This window comes from Rhinolophus sinicus, linkage group LG06 (assembly GCF_036562045.2).
Source record: "Rhinolophus sinicus isolate RSC01 linkage group LG06, ASM3656204v1, whole genome shotgun sequence".
Classification (NCBI taxonomy): Eukaryota; Metazoa; Chordata; class Mammalia; order Chiroptera; family Rhinolophidae; genus Rhinolophus; species Rhinolophus sinicus.
The window spans coordinates 12059189-12079725 of NC_133756.1; the positions used below are offsets into that span (position 1 = coordinate 12059189).

Genomic DNA, 20537 nt, shown 5'->3' on the forward strand with positions numbered 1-20537 from the left:
GCTGAGGCTCAAAGAGGTTAAATGGTTTCCCCAGGGTCACACAGCTAGTAAATGGTGAGGTAGAATTCAAATCCACATCTTTCTATCTGTGGGACCTGTAAGCTTAATCCTTCAAATGGACCAGGTAACAATCATAGTGGTTACTAGTAATAGGAGCTAACTTTTACACAGTGTTTTTGTGTGTGTGTGTGTGTGTTTTTTAAGGAGGGCGCAGCTCAGTGTGGCCCATGGGAGGATCAAGCCGGCAACCTCGGTGTTATCAGCGCCACGCTCTAACCAATTGCACTAACCGGCTAGCCCCTTTACACCTACACAGTGTTTTAAGATTTATAGATATATTTACATATATTACCCATGTGATTTCCCCAAAACCCTGTGAATTAGTTTTGCCATATGTTATCATCATCCCATTTTCCAGATGAAGAAACTGAGGTTCAGAGAGGTAAAGAGATGAAGTCAGTGGCAGAATGAAGACTAGAACCTCTGCCTCCCAAGTCCCAGAGTTCCTTATGAGACAACCCCTTCAGTCTGTTCACATATATTCCTCTCTTCTCCAGATCACATCTCCCTGGGCCCCCAGGCTCTGCTGCTACAGTCCCCACCTGGGCAATGTCGTCCTCAGATGAAGAAACGCTCAGTGAGCGGTCATGCCGGAGTGAACGGTCATGTCGGAGTGAGCGGTCTTATAGGAGCGAGCGATCAGGGAGCCTGTCTCCCTGTCCCCCAGGGGACACCTTACCCTGGAACCTGCCACTGCATGAGCAGAAAAAGCGGAAAAGCCAGGATTCTGTGCTGGACCCTGCAGAGCGTGCTGTGGTCAGAGTTGCTGGTAAGAAATGCCTGAGTGAGTTGGGTGCCTTGGGCGCAAGGGGAGAATGGGCTAGTGTGCCCTGGCTGGGTGGGCAGTGGAGGGGTTCAACCCAGGGCTCTCTGACTCAAATTTATTATTACTATTGGCAAGATGATGAAGTAACATTAAAGAAAAATTTGAAAAAGGAAAATCTGCCACCCCAACCCCTCCATGCTAACATGAGACCTGTTTTCATTTTTGTGACTTCTTCCGTGCCTTCGTCCCTATGCAGTTATACCGTGTTCCCCCGAAAATAAGACCTAACTGGAAAAGAAGCCCTAGTATGACTTTTCAGGATGACATCCCCTGAACACAAGCCCTGATGCTTCTTGTGGAGCAAACCTTAATATAAAACCCGGTCTTATTTTCAGTGAAACACGGTATGTTCCATGCAGTTGCCTTCATGACTTATGTACCATTCTAGATCTGGATCTGACTTTTCCCCCTTACTTTTATATCAAAGAGATTTTTCATATTACATCTTAGGCTTTATAGGTACCATTTGTAAAGGCTGTATAATATTGGATGATTTTAAAAATCCTACTCATTTTTCACTTTTTCGCGATAATAGAAAACGTCACAGCAAACATCTTTATGAATAACAACAGACTTCTCTTGAGTTTTTTCCTTGGGATAAAGTCTTTGGAGAGGGCAAGTTCCCTGACATTGCCTTCTAAAGGAGTGGGACACACGCTTTCCACAGTGCAAGGGCTGGGTCTGCCTGCCCTGTGGAGAGAGGTACCTACTTCTTTGCCAGGCGGCAGAGCAAAGAGTGCGGGTTTTGGACTCACAGAGGCCAGGTGCTATTAATAGATTGTGGTCCTGCCCCTGACGAGCCGTGTGACTCTGGGCAAGTCTCTTATCCTAAAAGACTCCCCATACTAAGAACGCTTCCCGTGTAGAGCTGCCTTACGGATTAGATGAGATAATGTAGGTGAAGCTCTCAGCACAGTTTTTGGCTCAGTGAAGCGGAACTTTGTGAAGTGCTCTCTCTGCTGCTTCCACTGAAGGCATCCAGAACTGCCTCGGTGGGTTGTGCTCAGCTTCTCAGCAGGCGTTGGTGCCAAAGTGCAGAGAAGTAGACAAAGCAGTGCCTGCAGCTAATTCAGTGACATCACCCACTTTTAATCCAACACCAAGGCCTGTCCTGCTGCGGCTTTTGTGTCTCTCAAATAATGCCCCCTGCCTGGCTCTGCTTTATCATCTCTCACCTGGACCTTCCACCCACCATCTAATAGTCTCCACCTTCCAGGCTTGCCCTCTTTCCTCCAAATGACTAACGCAGTATTTTGTTCTAAAATGCAAACCTGATCCTGGTAGCTGCTTCTAAACCTTCTCTGCCTCATCATTGCCTGTGGAATAAAGGCTATGGCTTAAAGACCTACTAAAATCACGCCCCAGCTTACCACTGCAGCTTCACTTTGTACTCCCAAGCACCCTGCCACGGGGAACTGTACCTTGCCCCCTGAGGTGTGCATCTTGCAGGACCAGACCTCTGTGCTTTAACTTCTCTGCACGGTGCCGGGAACCCCGCCTCTTCCTTTGTGCCGCCTCCTCTGTCCTAATGCCCCAGTGGTATCCACAGCTCCCTCCTCCACGCTCGTATTCAGACTTTCCTTTCCTCTGTGTTCCCTTGTACAGTATAGCAGTTACCCTGCAGGGCGCCTGTCACGCCCTTAGGACTGTGTCTTGTTTATGTTTTTACCCCCAGCTACTTGCACAGGGCCTTGTGCATGTTGGAGATCAACCAGTATTGACTGGATGCAAGGAGTGTTTACAGGAGAATCGTGGTAGATTGCGATCCAGGGACAGGCAGAGGGCTGTAATGGCAAGCGAGACGGAGAGGTTCTGTGGGATACTCAGAGGGTGCTCAGGAAAGGATGTTAGAGGAAGTGAGCTGCCAGGGAGGAGCCCTGGAAGATGGGCTGGAGGGTTTGAACTCTTTCTGGTGGGCCATAAGGGGCCCTGGGAGCAGGGACTCTTCGTTCCTTCTCAAGACTTTTGGGCCTGTGGCATCAGCCAGCAAATAGTTTTCCGAGCTGTTGGTAAGGTGCAGGAAGAACTCGACTAGTTCCCAGCCTTGAAGAGCTGTGGCTGAGGGGCCCCGCGCCTCGCAAACCCCTCATTCTCCTGAAGGTGGCAGAGTGGAGGCCTCCTTCTCCGTTCCTTATGCCCTCTACCCCTCCGCCATCACTTGCAGATCCCTTTGTGATGGATGATTTCCCCTTCCAGTCTTCTCCAAGGAGCCCCACGGGATGATTTGCCTGCTGTTTTACATTCCGAGTCTAGAATAGAAGTGGAGTGGACTCAAGAGGGTTCAATCCCCAGGCCGAGCCCCCAAGGACACCACTGGGTCTACTGAGCAAAGGGGTGGTGGGCGCTGGGCTGTTGTTTCCGGCGTCCATGCTGATCTTCTTCACATCCTGACACTGCCAGTGACTGTCTCGAGGAGGGGGCTGGGCTAGGGAGGCTGAAAACGGGGAGACTGCCATGGTTAAAAATAATGTGCGCTGCAGTTGGGTGTCTTTGGTTAGCAGGAGAGAAGAGAGGCAGCAGAGGGGGCGGGACTGCTACTTCAGGGCCTGGTTGCAATCTTCCTGCGATTTTAGAACACCATGGGGGCTCTAGCAGAATAATTAAACAGGCATTCTTTCCTGTTAGGTGCAGGAGGGGGGCGTCGGGGAGACCCTGGGTGCTCTGAGGCTCTCTGAAGCCAGAACTTTCATTCTGGGAGGAAATGAAGTGAGTCTTACCCTGGAAGGCAGCTCTGGCCTCCGCAGTTTTCCCTATGGGTCTGGGTTAGGAAGCCCAGTGGGGGTGTCTGGATCAGTCTCACCCTATACAGAGACCTCCCCCTCCCCTGGCCCCATAGGCATCCTGAGCTGGTCTCAGGGCTTCGCTTGTGCTTGAGACGCCTGATGGGAAACCCCTGCTAATCACACATGTCAGAGTGAAAGGCATGTCCGGGCTGAGAAAGCTGCTGATCTCAGTCTACAAAGTCAAAACAGGCTCTAGGGGCTCCACACATGCTGTGACCTGATTCTTCCCATCCTCATCCTTTCCCTCCATTTTCTCTCTCTTTTATTTGTGAGCCCTATTCTCAAGTCCCTAAGCCCGGCCACATTGAAATGGAACAATAGTCATTAATGTGAATGCCTTGTTGTTTCTCTTGATCAGTGTTATGGTTTACATAGAGATTTCATAACTCCTTGTGTTAGTTAGGACATGTGTTAGAATCGGAGGCCCAGAGGGTTTCAGGGACTTGCTTGTAGTCACACAGGACTGGTAGACCCAGATCTTCTAACTCCGAGTATATTGCTATTTCCATTTCCTCAGGCAATACCTGGCAATCAGGCCAACCTGAGTCTTCTGTAGATGACAATCTAAAGAGCTCACCTGGCCTCCAGACTCACCAGAGAGACCTTCTGGTCACTTCTGGGGGAGATTTCAAGACCCTGGCCTATAGAAAAAGGCAGAGACAAAGACTTAGGAAAGTTTGTGTCTTCCCCTCTGACTCTTGGTCATTAGTGAACAACTCATTGGTGGGGGGCAACAGGAATTGGGGAGCTGGGGAGGTTACTCTGGCAAATAGCTCAACCCATAGGGTAGAAAAGGGAGAGGGAAGAAGGCTGTATCCCTTGAAGCTTGTGGGGAGTGGGGGGAAAACAAGGTGCAGGACAGTGTCACATGGTTGTACAGTGCATGACTCTAGGGGGAGCCATTCATACTTGTCATTCATTGTAGATTTGTATATTTATTATGACAAGTTTCCTGCAGATGGCAGTAAAGTGTCTGGAAGAGGGGATCACGTTTGGGCTAGGGGCCGGGTGCAGGAGGGATTCACCATCCACCTATCAATCAGGTATCACATATTCAGGAACTTCCCTGTTCTTGGCATTGATACTCAAAGATGGCTGAAGATGTGGTCCCTTCTTCATGGAACTCAGTCTAATTGAGAGGACAGAGGGGACAAATAACTACCTTCCTGTGGGTATTGTGAAAGAGAGGGGCAGAGTGACTCAGGACTAAAGACTGGCCTCCTACTTAACCAGTAGAAAGCATCTACTATAGGATTCATTCTTGGGATCCCCCCAATGGGTGCTGATGAAATCATCATCCCCAGCATCTGCTCCAATGTGGCCTCCCCCAGGAAGCCTTCTCTGATCTCTCCAGTCAGATGGCAAATGTATCTCTACTCACCCCTTGTTTCAGTTGGTCTTATATTAAAATTGTTTCCAGGTACATTTCCCCCACCAGATCTGGAGCTCACTGTAGTCAGGAGCCCCATCTTACCCTTCCTTGTGTGGCCCCAGGATCTCACTCGGTGAGTGTGGGCTCGAGAACCTAGAGGCTCAGTGAGGGCTGTTGAATGTAGCTCAGATGCCGACGTTTGCTCTGCTTTCAGAGCCTAAGCTCAGCTGTGGGAGTCACTCAAGGGCCTGCCCCGGGGCAGACAGCATTGCACATGTGTGCCTTATCAGAGGAAGGGATTTGCTCCTCTGTGCCCATATGTCTGTCCTCCAGGATGGAAACTCTGAGAAGGCGCCTCCGTGCTTGTTTGTTCGCTCATTCACTCATTCAGTTAAAAAAAATAGATTTAACCCCAGTTATGTGCCAGGCACTGCGGAGACAACTGCATCTGGAGTCAGAAAACTTGGGCAAGTGACTTGACTTTTCAAAGCCTCGGTTTCCTTATGTATAAAAGGGAGATGATGACATCTGCTTCACATGATCATTGAATGAGAATCAAAATGCGCTTCACAAACACAGGCTAACGTGCCTGTTACTGCATTTAGCAGTGTCATTCCTTGTAACTTCCCTGGGCAACTAGAAGAGGCAGTAGAGACTCCAGGAAGGTAACAGTTCCCCAGGCAAGCGAGGCCTCTTAGTTCCATCCCTTCCTTTTGTTCACTCTAGGGCTTTGTCAGAGAGCAGATGAAAATGGTGTTTTTTTTTCCTGGCCAAGCCACTGGGGAGAAGAAGGGAATACAGGAGTGGGAAATAAGGCCCTAAGAACAATTCCATTGGGAACCCTTTCTCCTGAGGAGACAACCTTCTTTGCCCTGAAGCTCTGAGTTTTACACCTGAGGAGGCTCCTTCCTCCCCAGCTTGTCGGCTTCTTCCTGGCAGTATCTATCCTCAGAGTCCCTGGCCCTGTCCTGGAGTTTGGTTTCAGTAGCAGAGAGATGAGCAGGAGAGAGTTTCCTGAAAGTGGGGCAGAATGAATTGTAGCTACACACGACCAGCTCAGCTCCAGCTCTTTGAAAGTAAATCTGGGTCACAGTAGCTAGAAGGATGAAAAATGACCACGTGGGCAGAATTCTGTGCAGGCAGCGGAAAAGACAGCCAAGCTATCCTTTCTCTGAGGCTCAGGGTCCCTATGGGACCCCAGCTGGTGAGAGAAGGTGGTTGATGCATTGCAAAGTACAGTCTTTATGCTGTAGGTATTCCATCACGCTTTCCTAGGGACTTCCCAGGTGATGCAGAGAAAGGTTGGAATGGCAGCCTGACTCATGCTTTTCTGTTTTGGAGCAGCCAAGGACTGAGGTTAGGAACGCGGGGGAAGGGCTGGTTAATTTGGGAGCTTCGGAAGGCTATCATTTCTGTCCTTTGGGATTCAAGATGTGATGCTACCAGAGGAGCTGACAATGCAGCACGATCTAGGGCTGCACTTGTCTTTTATTTCAGCAGTCCTCCTCCTGGTAAGAGGTCTGTGAACATGCCTGGGTGTATTAATATCCCGTCATCCCCAAAGTGCTATCCTGAGCCTGACCAGTTGCTGCGGCTAGGACCTGCTGTGATCTGGCCCTGGGTCTGCCTGTTGCCACCTGTCAGGTAGAAGCCAGCCAGCTTCCTGGCTCTGCCTTGGCTCTCCTGCAGGAGTGGAACTGGTGCTGCTGGCTGGAATCTCCCTCTGGACTTAGGATGCTGTCTCAGAGAAGGTCTGGGAGGCCCTGTAACTTGAAGAGTGATCATGGCTGAAGTTCTGTGCCTCCCCCCCGCCCCCAGAAGGTACCAGGATTTTGCTTTGTGGTCAAGGGAAGGATTCTGCCTGGAGCCTCAGGGGGTGTGTCTCTGGCCATGCCCTTCAGTCTTCATTCCCACCGTTAGTAATTTCCTTGTTTGCGCACTCTTCCATTTGTTCACTGAAGGGAATGCCTTTGGGAGACAGTTGGAGACCCAGTTCCATCATTTGCCATTTGGGTGACTCTGGGAAGTTACTAACCTCACTGAGCCTCGCTTTCTCATGGTTAAAATGGGGGACCAAGAGTGCAGAGTCTTGTAGGGTGGATTCAATGAGATAGTAGGAATAAGGTGCGTAGCCCAGTGCCTGCGATGCAGTCAGCCCTCAGTTTGTATTAGCTCTTCTCATTAATATCGTTCATTCACTCATACACTTGTTCACTAATTGATGAATGTGTTGATTTATCCTTTTGCTTACTCATTGATCATGTTCCTTTAACAGATATTCCCAGGACGTTTTTTGGCTAGGCTCAGACTGGGCTTCAGAATCCAGCTCCCCTCTGGAAGACAGCTAAAATGCAGCATGTGCTGTGTATACTGCAAACCCAAAGAGAGTTATGAGGAAGTTCTGTGAGGGAAGGGCTTCCCCCTACTCCTGCCCTCACTCCTAGCTTAGAGCAGTGGTAGCATTTGATTGGGACTTGGAAAAGAAGTAGGAACTTGCCAGGACAACCTGAAGAGTGAGGGCATGTCCCTGCTGGCTTATTTCTATTCTTGCTCTCCTTTCTTTGACCTCAGTAGAAAGGAACAAAAGGAAATGAAGACAGAGCAGCTGGTGGAAGTTAGGAATTAAAGAATTCAGAGGGTGGTTTGGGGAGTTGAACTCTGGACTCAGTCCAGGAGCTCCTGAGAACTGATGCCAGCTGGGATCCCCTTGTAAATAATAGCTGGAAAAGCTACTGTGTATTGAGTCCTACATGGGGTGGTGACAGGCAGGCTGGAAACTGAGCACAAATCCCGAGAGGCTCTAGAGAAGTGGCTACTGTTCTCGATTGCGATCAGAGTCACCAGCATGAGGGGAGGCCTGGGGCACAAGCCCCTCTCTCAAGAACAGAATTTCTGTGATTTTTAAAGACTTCAACCTGAATGTAGCTCAACTTTAGTCTCTCAAGACTACGTCCTCGAAATCCAGACACATTTTACATATATCATGTAATCCTCATAAACCCTGTGGGAAGTAGTTGCTGTTCTCCCTGTTTTACAGAAGAGAAAAGTTAAGGAACTTGTCTGAGGTCATCCAGTGAGCAGAGTGGAGCTGGGGTCCCCAATGCTGACTGTGCAAAGCACCCTCTGGAATACAACCTGTACAGTATGCCCTTTGGAATTGTTCATTGCTGTGGCTCAGGTTGGCCTAACTGCAAATCCCCTGCATTCTTCAGAACGTTTTGAACATATACTGAAGTAGTGAGAATAGTACAATGAACCCCCGCGGCCCAGACTCAAGAATTATCAACAATGAACCTCCCGGCCCAGACTCAAGAATTATCAATTCATAGCCAATCCTATTTCATTCACACACCCTATTCCTGCCTCCCCAGTTTCAGTATTCCCATACGTTCACCTCCCAAACTTTTAGACTATTATAGCACCTTTTCCCCAGTAGTAAACACATCAGTTTATCTGCTCAGTAGTCATATTTGAAGACTGTGACTAGTCCCACTTGACCCATTTCCCAGAGGTGTCATGAGAGATTCCACGCCCGAACACAAGGGCCCCAAGGGAAATACGTCCCTTTCAGTGTTGTTTGTCTGAGCCTCTGGTCCTTCCAGCTTGAGAGTCATGCCCTACTCCCAGAATGCAACAGAGCTAGGCTAGAGTGTGAGCAGGGTCAGAGCTAGGCTAGATCCTGAATTTGAATCAGGACCCTGCCAGAGTAATTGAGTAAAGTATCCTAAAAATGGATTTTGAGGATGTAGTCTTGAGAGACTAAAGTTGAGATGCATTTGAGTTGAAGTCTTTAAAAATCACAGAAATTCTGTTCTTATGAGAGGGGCCTGTGCCCCAGGCCTCCCCTCATGCTGTTGACTCTGACCTTTTTTTTTTTTTTTAACATTTTTTTAAATTACTTTTAGGTGCACAAAACAATGTAATAGTTAGACATTTATCATTTATATCCCTCACACAGTGACAACCCCTTTCCCCCCATCCACTACCGCTCTGACATTGCACACAGGCATTACATTTCCACTGTCTCTATTCCTAAAGCTTATTCCACTTCTTGTAACTATGTGTGTGTGTGTGTGTGTGTGTGTGTGTATATATATATATATATATAAAATTGTAGTTGACCTTCATTATTGTTCAGCTTCAGCTTCAGGTGTACAGTGCAGTGATCAGGTATCTACATCATTGGTGACTGATCTTAATCGAGAACAGTAGCCACCACTGCTCTAGAGCCTGTCTGGGATTTGTGCTCAGTTTCCAGCCTGCCTGTCACCACCCCTGTAGGAGTTTTCACCCTGAGGTAGTATTGGATGGAGAGATGTTGTTTCAAGTAGAGGGGAGGAGCCACACCTCCTAATTTGGGGACCCTCCCAGTTCCCCCCGAGTACAGCCTGCCTGCAGCCTTTTGGTAGGAATCTCAGAGGCTCCACACAGGGTGAGACCTTCTGCCCCAGAGAACGGAGGCTGGGTGTGGCTGAGTGTGCGGGGGCTCACGTTAGCCTGATTCTTTCCAGAGAGGAAATAAAATAGTTACATTCACAGAGAGAGTGGGAGATAGCAGAGGGGTCAATACCTTTTCTAGCTACTATTGATCTGTTCCAAATGCCAGGCGTTGTGTTTGGCATCTTACATGCTTTATTTGACCTAATCCTCCAAACAACTTCAGGAGGCACATGTGCTACAGTAGAGGAAACAGAAACCCAGAGAGTTTGGTAACTTGCTCCAGGTCTCCCAGACAGTAAGGCGCCAAGCTAGGAATGGCACTCTCTGCCTCGGGCAACCCAGTGCCTCCCCCATTACAAGGAACAGTAGTTTAATAATAGCTAACATCTGCACTGCACTTCAAGGGTCACAGAGTGCCTGAACACCCATTATCTCCACTGCCTCAGAAGCCCGGGGCTGGTGAGGCATTCCACGCCCCTTTGGGACAGCTGCCTATCAGGGGTCCAGTCTCTGCTCATGTCCCTGAGTAAGGATTGGACATTCTTTGGCATTGGCTCTGACAAGCCAGGGGAGAAGGCCTAGGAAGAGACTGAGGTAGAGAGACTTGGCCAGTTGCTATGGTAACCCAGATGGCTAAGTAACCATTTTGAGGGTTGCTATGGTGACAGGGTGCCGGGCTGCTGGGTGGCAGGGATCCTGTCTTTCTGGGTGGCTGGCACCATCCAGGCCTCTTAAATTAGCGATGTTGCACTTTCTGAACAGAAGAGGGCAGCATGATGGTTGGCAGAGGCTTCCCACTCCAAAGCAGATTTGGGAACTTGAAGCAAAACTTAGTGTTTCCAGCAGCTGGACAGAAAGGGAACTTTTTCACTGAGATGGCCAAAGTTAGTGTCTGAAAGGTTGGTGGAGCTGAGCCTGGAGGCAGGTCTCCTGAATCGAGAACTAGACGATTTTCTTCAAAGAGCTGGCTTGGGGCAGCCTCTTTAGTGTCTGCTTCCAGCTACTGTTGGGCAACGTAAAAAACACAGGAGACAGCCTACCCCTGCAAGGAGGAATGGAGAGAACACACACACACACACACACACACACACCCTCTACTAGCAAATTATTTATAAAGCATCAGTAACACATGTAAAATAATGCAGCATGAGCCAAGCTGAAGAAGTGCTAGGAGTAAACCTTCTAGAGGTTGGAGGAGTAGCGCTAACAGGAGAAATAATTTTGCACTTCCCTCTTTCATCTCTGCACATGAAGTGCCCTCTGCTCTTGGCCACTGAGTGGACACTGAATCGGATTCTCAATTATGTTGAATCTAGCCCACATCCCCCACGCCCATGTGACTTCGGTGAGGCATTCATGCCCTCAGCAAATATTTATTGAACATCTACTAAGTGCAAAGCATTTTGTTAGGCCCGATAATGATAAAAGATGAAATAGATGTCTCTGCCTCAAAGAACTTATGAACCAGGAGGTTGAGGCAGTGGTGCAGACATCTACCTTAGGTGTGGGTGCTCCAGGAATGGAGGAGACAAAATGCAGTTGGGATTTTGAGAAGAGACTCTTCCACTGGGATTCACTGAAAATCACTTTATGTAGGGTGAGCTTTCAAGATGGGTAGGATTTCAGTAGGTGGAGTTGGGGGTGGAGGACATTCCAGGCAAAGGCTCAGAGTTTGATTATAGGGGAAGATGCTGCACATGAGGGTATCCTGCGAGATAAGCTTGTAAAGGAAGGTAGATGTCAAAATATAGAGGACTTTGAACTCCAGGCACAGATAAGGGATACTGTGAGAGATAAGCATGCTTTCTTCTTAAATACCATACATAGCTTCCTAGCTTCTCAGAAGCCACAGGCAGCTGAGTATTTTAGGGTCATCTGGTTCACTTATTCATGCATTTAATCAAAATTTTAAACAAATATATACTGAGTGCCCTATATGTGCCAGGTCATTTGCTAGAGGCTAAGAATCCTGTGGTGAGCAAGACAGACAGCAACCCCAGCCCTCCGGGAACTAATGATTTGGTAAGGATGAAAGACACCGAATGATAACTTCAAGGGTGTCAATATTACCAAAGGGGAGTAGAGGGGGCAAGAGGCCCTACTAATCCTGTGGATCAAGGCAGGCTTCCCAGGAGGAGTTTCAGCAGAGGTGTGAGCCAGGCCAAAAGAGGAGAGCAATGAAGGGTTACAGACCAGGAGAAAAGTAGGTGGGAAGGCAAGAGAGCACAAGAGCACATCTGAGGAGCTGAAAGAAGTTCAAAGTGGCTGGGCCTTATGGAGAGGGGCACTTGAGAAGCTTAGGTGGGGGAGGTCACCCAGGAAAAAAATAGGGTTTTATTTACTTGTATTACCCTTTCCCCCCACTAGATGCCCTTCTGAGTACATCCTGCCTCCTTCTGCTTCCCCCATTGCAGCCTCCTTAGAAATGCAACAGCAGTCGTACCGTCAGAAGCAAAGGAAAATCATAGACCAAAAGGAGAAGCCTCAGAGCTGTCCCAATTGTGTGGTCAGGCTATAAATTTAGACTCGCTTGGAAAAAAACAAAAACCGCCCCTTCATAGGCTTCCTTCTTCCCATCCCCCCAGAAGCTGCTTTGTTCCTCTCTCCTTGTAAAAATTTTCTCTATAAAACAGGAACATCAGCCAAACATGTGGAGTTCCCCCTTTCCATTCATTAGAAGAATGCGTTACTTCAAAATCTCACGGAAACATTTAAATGCAAGTCTTGTCGAGAGAGTTACTTGAGTCTGAGAAGCCCCCTAGCCACAACCCAAACCAGAACTTTCTTCCTTGATTACCGTGTTTCTGAACAGGAATCTCAACCCCTTGCCCTGGCCTGCCAAACCTTTCAGGCCTTCAACAAAGCCTGATTCCCAGAACAGACTCGCTCTCCCTTCTCGCCCTTGTCTTTCCTCACCTTTGATGAGCCACAGTCACAATTCTTGAGGGATCTGCTCAAAAGTGGCACATGTGGCACATGCAGCAGCCCCAGGAGGGGATGGAGGGGCTCTTTAATGAAAGTGAAGAGGAGATGTCTGTTTCAGGGGAGAGGGTGGAGGTGAGTGTGTGTGTATTTCTGGGCTGCCTTAGCCCTACTGGCATAAAATAATATGGGAAATGCAGATGACTCAGCACTGATACAGTCAAGATCCCCAGAGTTAGCATTTCTATATGCTCTGCTGTTTATGAAAAATGTGCTTATGCCATCAATCACCAGCTCCTTCATCCTGCATCTTCTACTAAAAGCCTTTTATTTATTTTAAAAAGAATAAACCTCAAGCTTATTCACCTCCTTTTCTTGAACTGAGCTCATTAGCAGCTGACACCAAACTGTGAACTAGCTTTTTTTAAGCACAAAGGATTGAACTGGAAGGACATGAGCATTTGTCCAAGATCCTCCCTGTCTGTCCTCTTGTGGCCCTTCCCTGTATGATCTCTCTGCCTAGAACTTGGGCAGGTCAGCAAAACTTGATGGAAAAAGATATGATTAATGGCTTGCTCACCCGATTTCTGATTTTGGTGTGATGTGGAAAGCACCAGTGTGCACCTATTAGTGAAAAGCATCATTTCTTCTTCTTGTTATTAATGCACTGAGCGTTGACCAAGTACTTGGCACTACTCATAGCATACAAAGATGCAGGCCTTGTCCCTGGGGATGGGGGTGTTGAGGCCGGGGTGGGGAGGGGGAGCGGGGGTCGGTAAGAAGCTGCTCATTAAAAATCGAGAGAATGGGAACTCTAATGGAAGCCCAAGTCCCAATTTTGGCTGCTCAATGTTGCATGAATTCTTTTTTTACTTGCAAATGTGCTGTTATTGTGAGATCAGTCAGCCCAACTGTTTACCCACAACCACTTCTCCACCCCCTGAAAAATCAAGTTAACAGACTTGATGAAGCTGGGAAGGATGCTGGCTGGCTGGGGGCAGCTGGGGGCTAAAAGATCACCTGCATTTTACCTGAGTTCCTCATTCACAGTTCTTGGCCCCAGTGCAGTCTGTGAATACACAGCTGAATGGAGGAGCGGATGTTATTGGCAACTTCCTCCACAAAGTGGTCCCAAATAAATCCCTACCCATATTTACCAGTTTCCTTTCTTCACTTTCCTTTTCCCTGACAGAGAATCACTGGCTTCCCTTTTTCTTTTCCTGACTAGTTAAGGCGCCAGAATCCTTTTCTTTGTTCCTTAACAGTCCTGGTTCAGTCTCAGTTTCCTACATTTCTCCCTTTTGATCTAAGTGTTCGAATGGCTGTCACAATGCAATCATGTTGGGTCTCTCCTCTTATTCACCCCATGGTGCAGTGAGAATCCTATTTTCGTTCCTCCCTCAGTTGTCATTTCTCGGCCTCTGGCTCTGCATCCTTGGCCTGGTTTACTTCATGGTGCTTGGTCTGCCCTCTCATTTCGAGTTGTTTCTTCCATTTCTGGAAAAGCCTTTGTTCCTGGGATTCTTTGTGGTCTCAGTGTTCCCTCAGGCCTCATACTGCAGCCTGTCTGGGTCTTGCCCTTGTCCTCATTCTGACCGTGTGTAGCCCTGGGATCTGAGGCAGCTAGATCTTTTGCTCTCTCGTCTCCTTTCAGTTTCTCTAGGTCCTTCACCAGCAGCTGCACAGGCCCAGCTCGGTTGCTCTCCAGCCGGGGGCTCCCTCCTTTGTCCCAGCTCCGGGTGGAGGTCCGCTCTGAATGGGGCTGCCCGCCCACCCTGTGGAGTCGGCTCCGGGGTCTCCCCGCCCGGGCGGCTGGCCCAGCCGTTCATCCTGACGCGCGCGTGCGGCCTCCTACTCAGCCAGACGCCCGCCGAACACCCCCGCCCCCCTGGGCTCGGGCCCCTGGTCCCCGGCGGGCGCTGGTGCGCAGCTACCGGGGGACCCGTGTGGGCAGACCGGGCCCAGCCAGTCGCAGCCCCGGCCGAGGACGCGCCGGGCGGCGGAGGCGGCGGTGCGAGGGGCGGGGAACGGGCCGGGCCTGGCGCTCCTGACAGGAGGAGCCGCCGCCGCCGCCGCCCGTCGCCGCCACGCCGGGGCGGGCTGAGGGAGGAGCGGAGCCCAGGGGTGGGGAGGCGGAAACGCGAGCCGGGACCGGCGGGCTGCGAGCGGGCTGAGGAGCGGAACGCGACTGACTGCCAGGCCGGGCGAAGCGGGCGGAGAGCGGACAGCGAGGGCGCCGCTGCCGTCTCCCAGCCGCACAAAGGGCCGAGGCTGGGGCCGTCGCCGCCTCAGGGCGCGGGCCTGGAACCGGCGTCGGCCGGAGCCCGGGGAGAGCGCGGCGCGGGCGGCCATGGCTGGCTACGTGCCGGGTCAGCAGCCGGCCAACCGCAGCCAGGAGAAGGAGTTCGTGCAGGCGTACGAGGATGTGCTGGAGCGCTACAAAGGTGCGGCCGGGCCCGGGGCCGGGGTCGGGGGCCGGCGCGGCGTGGCCCTCCGAGTCCGCTGCAGGTGGGGCGGCCGGGCGGGGTCGCGCCCACCCGGGCGCCGGGCCGGCCTCTGAGCTGCTCTTTCTCCGGGCCAGTGTATTTACAGAACTGGGATAAAGCTCAGCGATTCTCACGTACAATCGACGGCGCTTTCCATAGCACTAGTTACATTATTTAGCCCTTATCTGGCCCAGCTGGAAGGCGGCGAGACCAGGGGCTGGCTTTGGAGCCCTCCTCCTGTGGGGAGTTGCCGAGGAGGAGTGGGGACGGGGAGAAGCCACCCGTTCTGCGCCCTGTGCGGGTCTTCCCCGGAGAGCCTCGGACATCTGCGTGCCTGCCAAGGGTCCCTCGCCCCCTTTTGTCTCTCTCAGTCTCCCATCGGTCGCGTGGCAGCCGAGTGTGAACCCCCTGGGTTTCTTTGGGGCCGGTGTCCGTGAGTGTGCAGTTTTGGTGGCCAGGCCTCTTCCCACCCTCACCTCCCCGGGGGTTTTGAGCCTGACCGGGGCTGGGGTCTATTGCTGCTTTTCTCAAAAATCAAGGTTTGTTTTGGAGCTCGGATTTCCGCCCCTGGAGGCTCTCTTACGAAGCAGTGCTGCAAGTTAATGCCTCACCTAAACCTGGGGTGAAGACTGAAAGTTTTGACAGGCCAGTGGGTCTGGGGACAGCATTACCCTAACTGCTGCAGCTGCTCCTTAAGTGGAAGCCAGGGATGCGTGGCCTTGGGAGCCCTGCCTTGATCTTTAACATCCAGTTCTGGGGTTGTGCTTTGTGTGGCAGTTGTGCTTTCCACAGACATGGAGATTTTCCCAGAAACTACATAGGCTGCACTTTCTCCTGTTTGATTCAGCTGGGGCTCTGGTGACTGGGCCTTTAGTTTCTTTTCATCTGAAGGAGAGGAAACTTCAGCCCTTTTGACTGAGTCCAGCATACTTGTTTACGACTCCTACCCAGTGAAGGGAAACTAATGAAGAAGCTGTAAAATGCTCCTTGTTTTTCCTTGTGGCATTAGAGCCCTGCTTGGGAATGCAGCGGGAGAGGGAGAGAGAGAAATGAAATGCTAAAATGAACCAGCTTAGGGAGTTCTACTTGTTCCCTTCTGCATCAGCTCCTGTAAGCTGTCCAGGTTTTCCTGCCTGCAGCAAGTTTTCTGTCAACCCCCTGTGGTCTTTTAAGAAATGTGGTTCATTTCAGAGCACAAAGAGGTTAGATTGTGCTGCTGAACTTCATTGAAAAAAACGCTGCTAAGTGACTGGTTCCATTAAGTTTCCTTTGCAGGCTTTTGAGTAACACTGCGCTCTTCAGAGGGAGGATCCTCTGGGCCTGTCTCGGGTTTGGTGGCAGCTTTAAAAATCAGCAGAATTAAAACAAAAACAGGTGAAAAAAATCTCAGTACCTCACTAGATCATGTTGCTGGTGGCCTCCAGCTGAAAGGAAGTTGGATTTCCTAGCATATGAAACTAGGAAAGAAGAGGGAAGTAGGGTTTGTTCCAGGAGAGGCCTCTTGTGTTCAGTCCTTTTTAGCTGTCTCACTCAGTTTGGCTTTCCTCTGAAGGACTTTGATCAGGTGTATAGGAATTTGATCCTTCCCAGACACAGATCTCTTTCTTGAGGGGAGGAATGAGTCAAAAATGGTGGCCAAAGTGGATTAACTTGAGCTGTTTGAGGTTGTCATGCAGTCTGTTCTATGATAGGTGCAGAAGAATTTCTTTCCTCCCCGCTGCACCATTCTCACTGGGAAGTCAGGATGGATTAGCATCCGGGCCTTTGTTACTTTGCTGTATGGAATTCCTGCATTTTCCAGACTTAGAAATCTCTTTACTGCCTTAATAGGAGAACTGTTTGCCTAAGCTGGAATCAATAGAGTGATCAGGGGAGGTAGTTTGTGAGGATAAAGCCAGAAATTCGATTTGGGGAGACTGGGGGAAATATTGATGATGATGGGGTTCTAGACTCTCATTGGTTGGCCACCAAATTATTTGGATCTTTTTCTGCTGCTATTCATTTGTAGTACCTCATTCTACCAGTGAAATAGGATTTTTGTATTCAGAAGGAGAGGTAAAGTTTTCAGCTACATAAACTGCCCCTAGAAGGGGCAAAGGTGAGAAGGGAAGTGATGCACTTGCAGTGTAAGGACATAGAACAGTGTATTATAGCTGTATTAGGAATGGTTGTCAAGCATAGGTTTTCCAGAATTGTGCCTGGCAACCATTTCTCTGTGCATTGGTAGTGAGCATGGTTTTGGCAGGATTAGATGATTCATCATGGACGTAAACACTCTCTCTCATTTCCTAAATATCCCAAAGGTTCTTTCAGAGTCTGACTGGCCAGCAAATAGGAGGAGGTATTAGATTATAACTCTGGATCCTAACAGTTCAGAGGGGGCAGCAACCAACAGAGCCAGGGTGTGTCCTTGATTCTTCCAGTCTTCCAACAATTATTAAATACCTATTAGAGGTAACAGAGCGTTAAGCCCTGGAGATGCCAGAATTATGAATGAGACCCGTTTCCTGCCTTTGGTTATTCACATCTAGTAAGGGAAAGACATATACAAACAACTCATTATAATACTGTATTAAGTGCTAGAACAGAGGTGTGTGGAAAGTACTGTGGAAGCAAGAGGAGGATTGAATCTCTCCCCTTGGGTTCACTGGGAGACTTGACAAAGGAGGTGACACTTCAGTGAGCCTTTAGGGAGGAATGGGATTTGGTCAGATGGAGGAGGGTGGGAGGGGAGGAGGCGGAGGGAATAAATATGTGCAAAGGCATGAAGGTATGAAAATGAATAAAGGGCTTTGAGGAAGGTGGAGTAGTTGGATGTGACTAAACGGCTAGAGTTTTGATGGGAACACATGATACTGTGAAGGGCTCTGAGTCCAGATTCTTCTATGGTTTTATATCATGGGCAGTGGGGGAAGTCATTCATTGAAAGTTTTTTAAAAAGCAACAATTCGTATGCCAATTTTATTGCTTCATAATAGAGGACGTACCTGTCCAATGATTGGAATACTTACATCTCTGTCTGGGGCACTCTTTCCCAGTACCAAAGTGCTTATAAAGCTAGTAATCAGATGATTGCTTGGTAAACATGGAAACAAAGAAAAAAGAGGTGCATTGTTTTGAGGACTGTTGCATCCAGATGATGATATGGGCCAGTCACAAAGTCCCTCTCTGTAGATTCAGATCCTTATGAACACCAGAGGAAACAAAGAAGAAACAGAGATACTAAGAGAACCAGGACCTGAGTTTTCTAGGATAGTGACAAACTCTGTTGTAGAAGCTGGCTACATGTGGGCATAGTTTTAGGTTTTAGTGAGGAGGTTTAAAAACAAACAATCTAGGTTCATGGTGGTTGATTAAGCAGAAAGGGTAATATGGAGGTTGGTTCAGGCAGAATTAGACTTTGTTTTCCCAAAGCCCTAAAGCCTAAAGAGTCTTTACGTGTTAGGCTGGACTAGGAATAAAACAGAACATTCACATTTAAACATTGGTAACATAGACTATCTGGTATTTGAAACTTAAGAGTTCGTACCAGGTGTCATGGGTTATATGAAGCTAGTTAGGACTGATTTTTGTTCATCATATCACAGAAAAGAACTTACATAACTTACTGCACAGAGAGGAGTGAAGGGTCTGTGTGTTATTTAATGTACAAAACCAGCAAGGCAGCATAGTAGATAAAGTAGGAGACTAGGCTTTGAATTTCTTAAGTCTTGCGCTCCAGTCCTAGTTCTGCCACTTGTGTTGTGCGACCTTGGAAAAGTTACTTGTAATCTTTGAGTTGCTCATCTGTTAAAATGGAGATGATAATGCTAACTCCTTGGGATTCATGAGACTACAAGTGAGCTATTGGCACGTATTAAGCCATTAATGTTTAGAAAAACCTTCATGTATATAATACTTTGTATTTTACAAAGCAGTTTTATATTCATTATCTTATTTGATCTTTATAATAGCCTGTAAGGAAGGTATTAGACACATGGGTAAATTTAGGCGTAGAGACGTACATTATCGTCCAAGCACCGGGGTCTGTCTAGACTTCTAGGTGACAGTTTCACACTGTTTCACAGAAGGAAGGTTTAAAATCAGAGCAGTGACTTGGGTTGAGATAATTGTGAAAATACTTTGTTAGTATCATTGTTAGTGTCATTATTAATAGTTTTAGTCTCTGGACTATAAGTCACATACCTTGTGTGGCCTATGTTTTCAAATCTGTGCACTGTGGAGAATTTTTTTCCCCCATATGGGAAAGGTTTCGTGGTGTATAAATCACTTTGAAATTTTATACAAAAGCAATGTAGTGCAAAGTGGTAGTTTTGTTAACACACTGGTTGGAAAATATAGGCTGAGGATTTGGTATTGTTTACCTAAGTGATACTCGTATACACACCCTCTTGGTTAAATGGAGATTCAGCATTTTGTTTTGTTTTTAACTTTATTTTAAGTGTGTTTTTCCAGGACCCATCAACTCCAAATCAGGTAGTTGTTTCAATCTAGTTTTGGACGGCGCAGCAAATCAGGTAGTTGTTTCAATCTAGTTTTGGACTACGCAGCTCACAGTGGCCCATGTGGGGATCGAACTGGCAACCTTGTTGTTAATAGCACCTTGCTCTAAACAACTGAGCTAACTGACTGCCTGTAGATTCAGTTTTTAAGTTCCTTTTTAGAACACAACCCTTGAATTGAAGTGGATAGCTTCTAGACAGAACAATAGGGCAATTGCTGCTTCTGAACATGGACTCTTAATTCAGAAAGTGAACCAAGTTCGTCTGCTGGGAAGTCACAAGCTTTGGCCACATACATGCTGTTGAAATCATAAAATGTGCGCATGTGCTAACAACAATACTTATGGGAACTTTCGTCTTGGGCTTGCTTGGCAATTGACATAATACAGGCCAGGGAAATGCATCAGCTGAAGCCTTATTGTCCTGGTATTTTTCAGCACCGATTTCAAGTTTTAGAGCTCATGGTAGAAAGAATACTTGAGTACACATTTGGGAACAGAAACATCCCAAGATCAAAAGTCACAAGTAAATAATTATGGGTTGCAAAATGAGTTTGTAGTGTGTTTTTTTAGTGGTCTTGAAAACACCCAGGCTTTCCTCCTTTTACTAAATACAGTTGGCCCTTTCAGTTTCTGGTAATTATATGTTGAGCCGTGTTGTGACTCGCTTGTGTGGTGTGCTAAAGCTCTGCGTTTGCTCTTCATGGTTTTGATGGGAGTTTATGCCTCTGTTGTCTTGGTCCTACCAGTGACATTTACTAATTTCCTGGACTGGAGGAGCCCTTTCAGGCCTGTTGGCTTGGCTGGCAGTATCTAAAAATGTTTATTCCAACTTTTTTTTTGTTACTTCTAATAAAACATTATTTTTCCTTCCAGAACTTCCCAGTGCTTGGAATAAATGACAATGAATCTCTGATTCTTTGTCTCCAGCTTTGCATAATTTGACTTGCTCTGCATACCTGTGTCAACTGTTAATGTCCAATATAGCTCTCTGCTCCCTTTGGACGGGTCTCAGTAGGTCTTCCTAGGTCCTCAGACCTGCCTCTGTTCTTGTGTGTTCTGTCTTCCTGGAGTGCCCTCCTCTCCCTGTCTTTTCTGATTATTCAAATCTTATCTCTTTTGTTAAAGGTAAGCATTAGACCTGTGT

General features: G+C 48.2%; 1 protein-coding gene across 15 annotated transcripts in view; it reads left to right on the forward strand.

Annotated features, from left to right (window-relative positions):
* Positions 1-20537, forward strand: part of MACF1 (microtubule actin crosslinking factor 1) — a 311434-nt gene that overhangs the window by 2291 nt on the left and 288606 nt on the right. For 13 of the 15 annotated variants that reach the window (XM_074334445.1, XM_074334456.1, XM_074334436.1 and 10 more), the window contains exon 2: positions 558-829. In XM_074334445.1, the coding sequence (XP_074190546.1) occupies positions 610-829 (220 nt within the window). In that variant the 5' untranslated portion in view covers positions 558-609. Of the gene's footprint in view, positions 1-557; positions 830-14533; positions 14848-20537 lie in introns of those variants that run through there. The other 2 variants (XM_074334441.1, XM_074334438.1) reach the window with 2 other exon arrangements.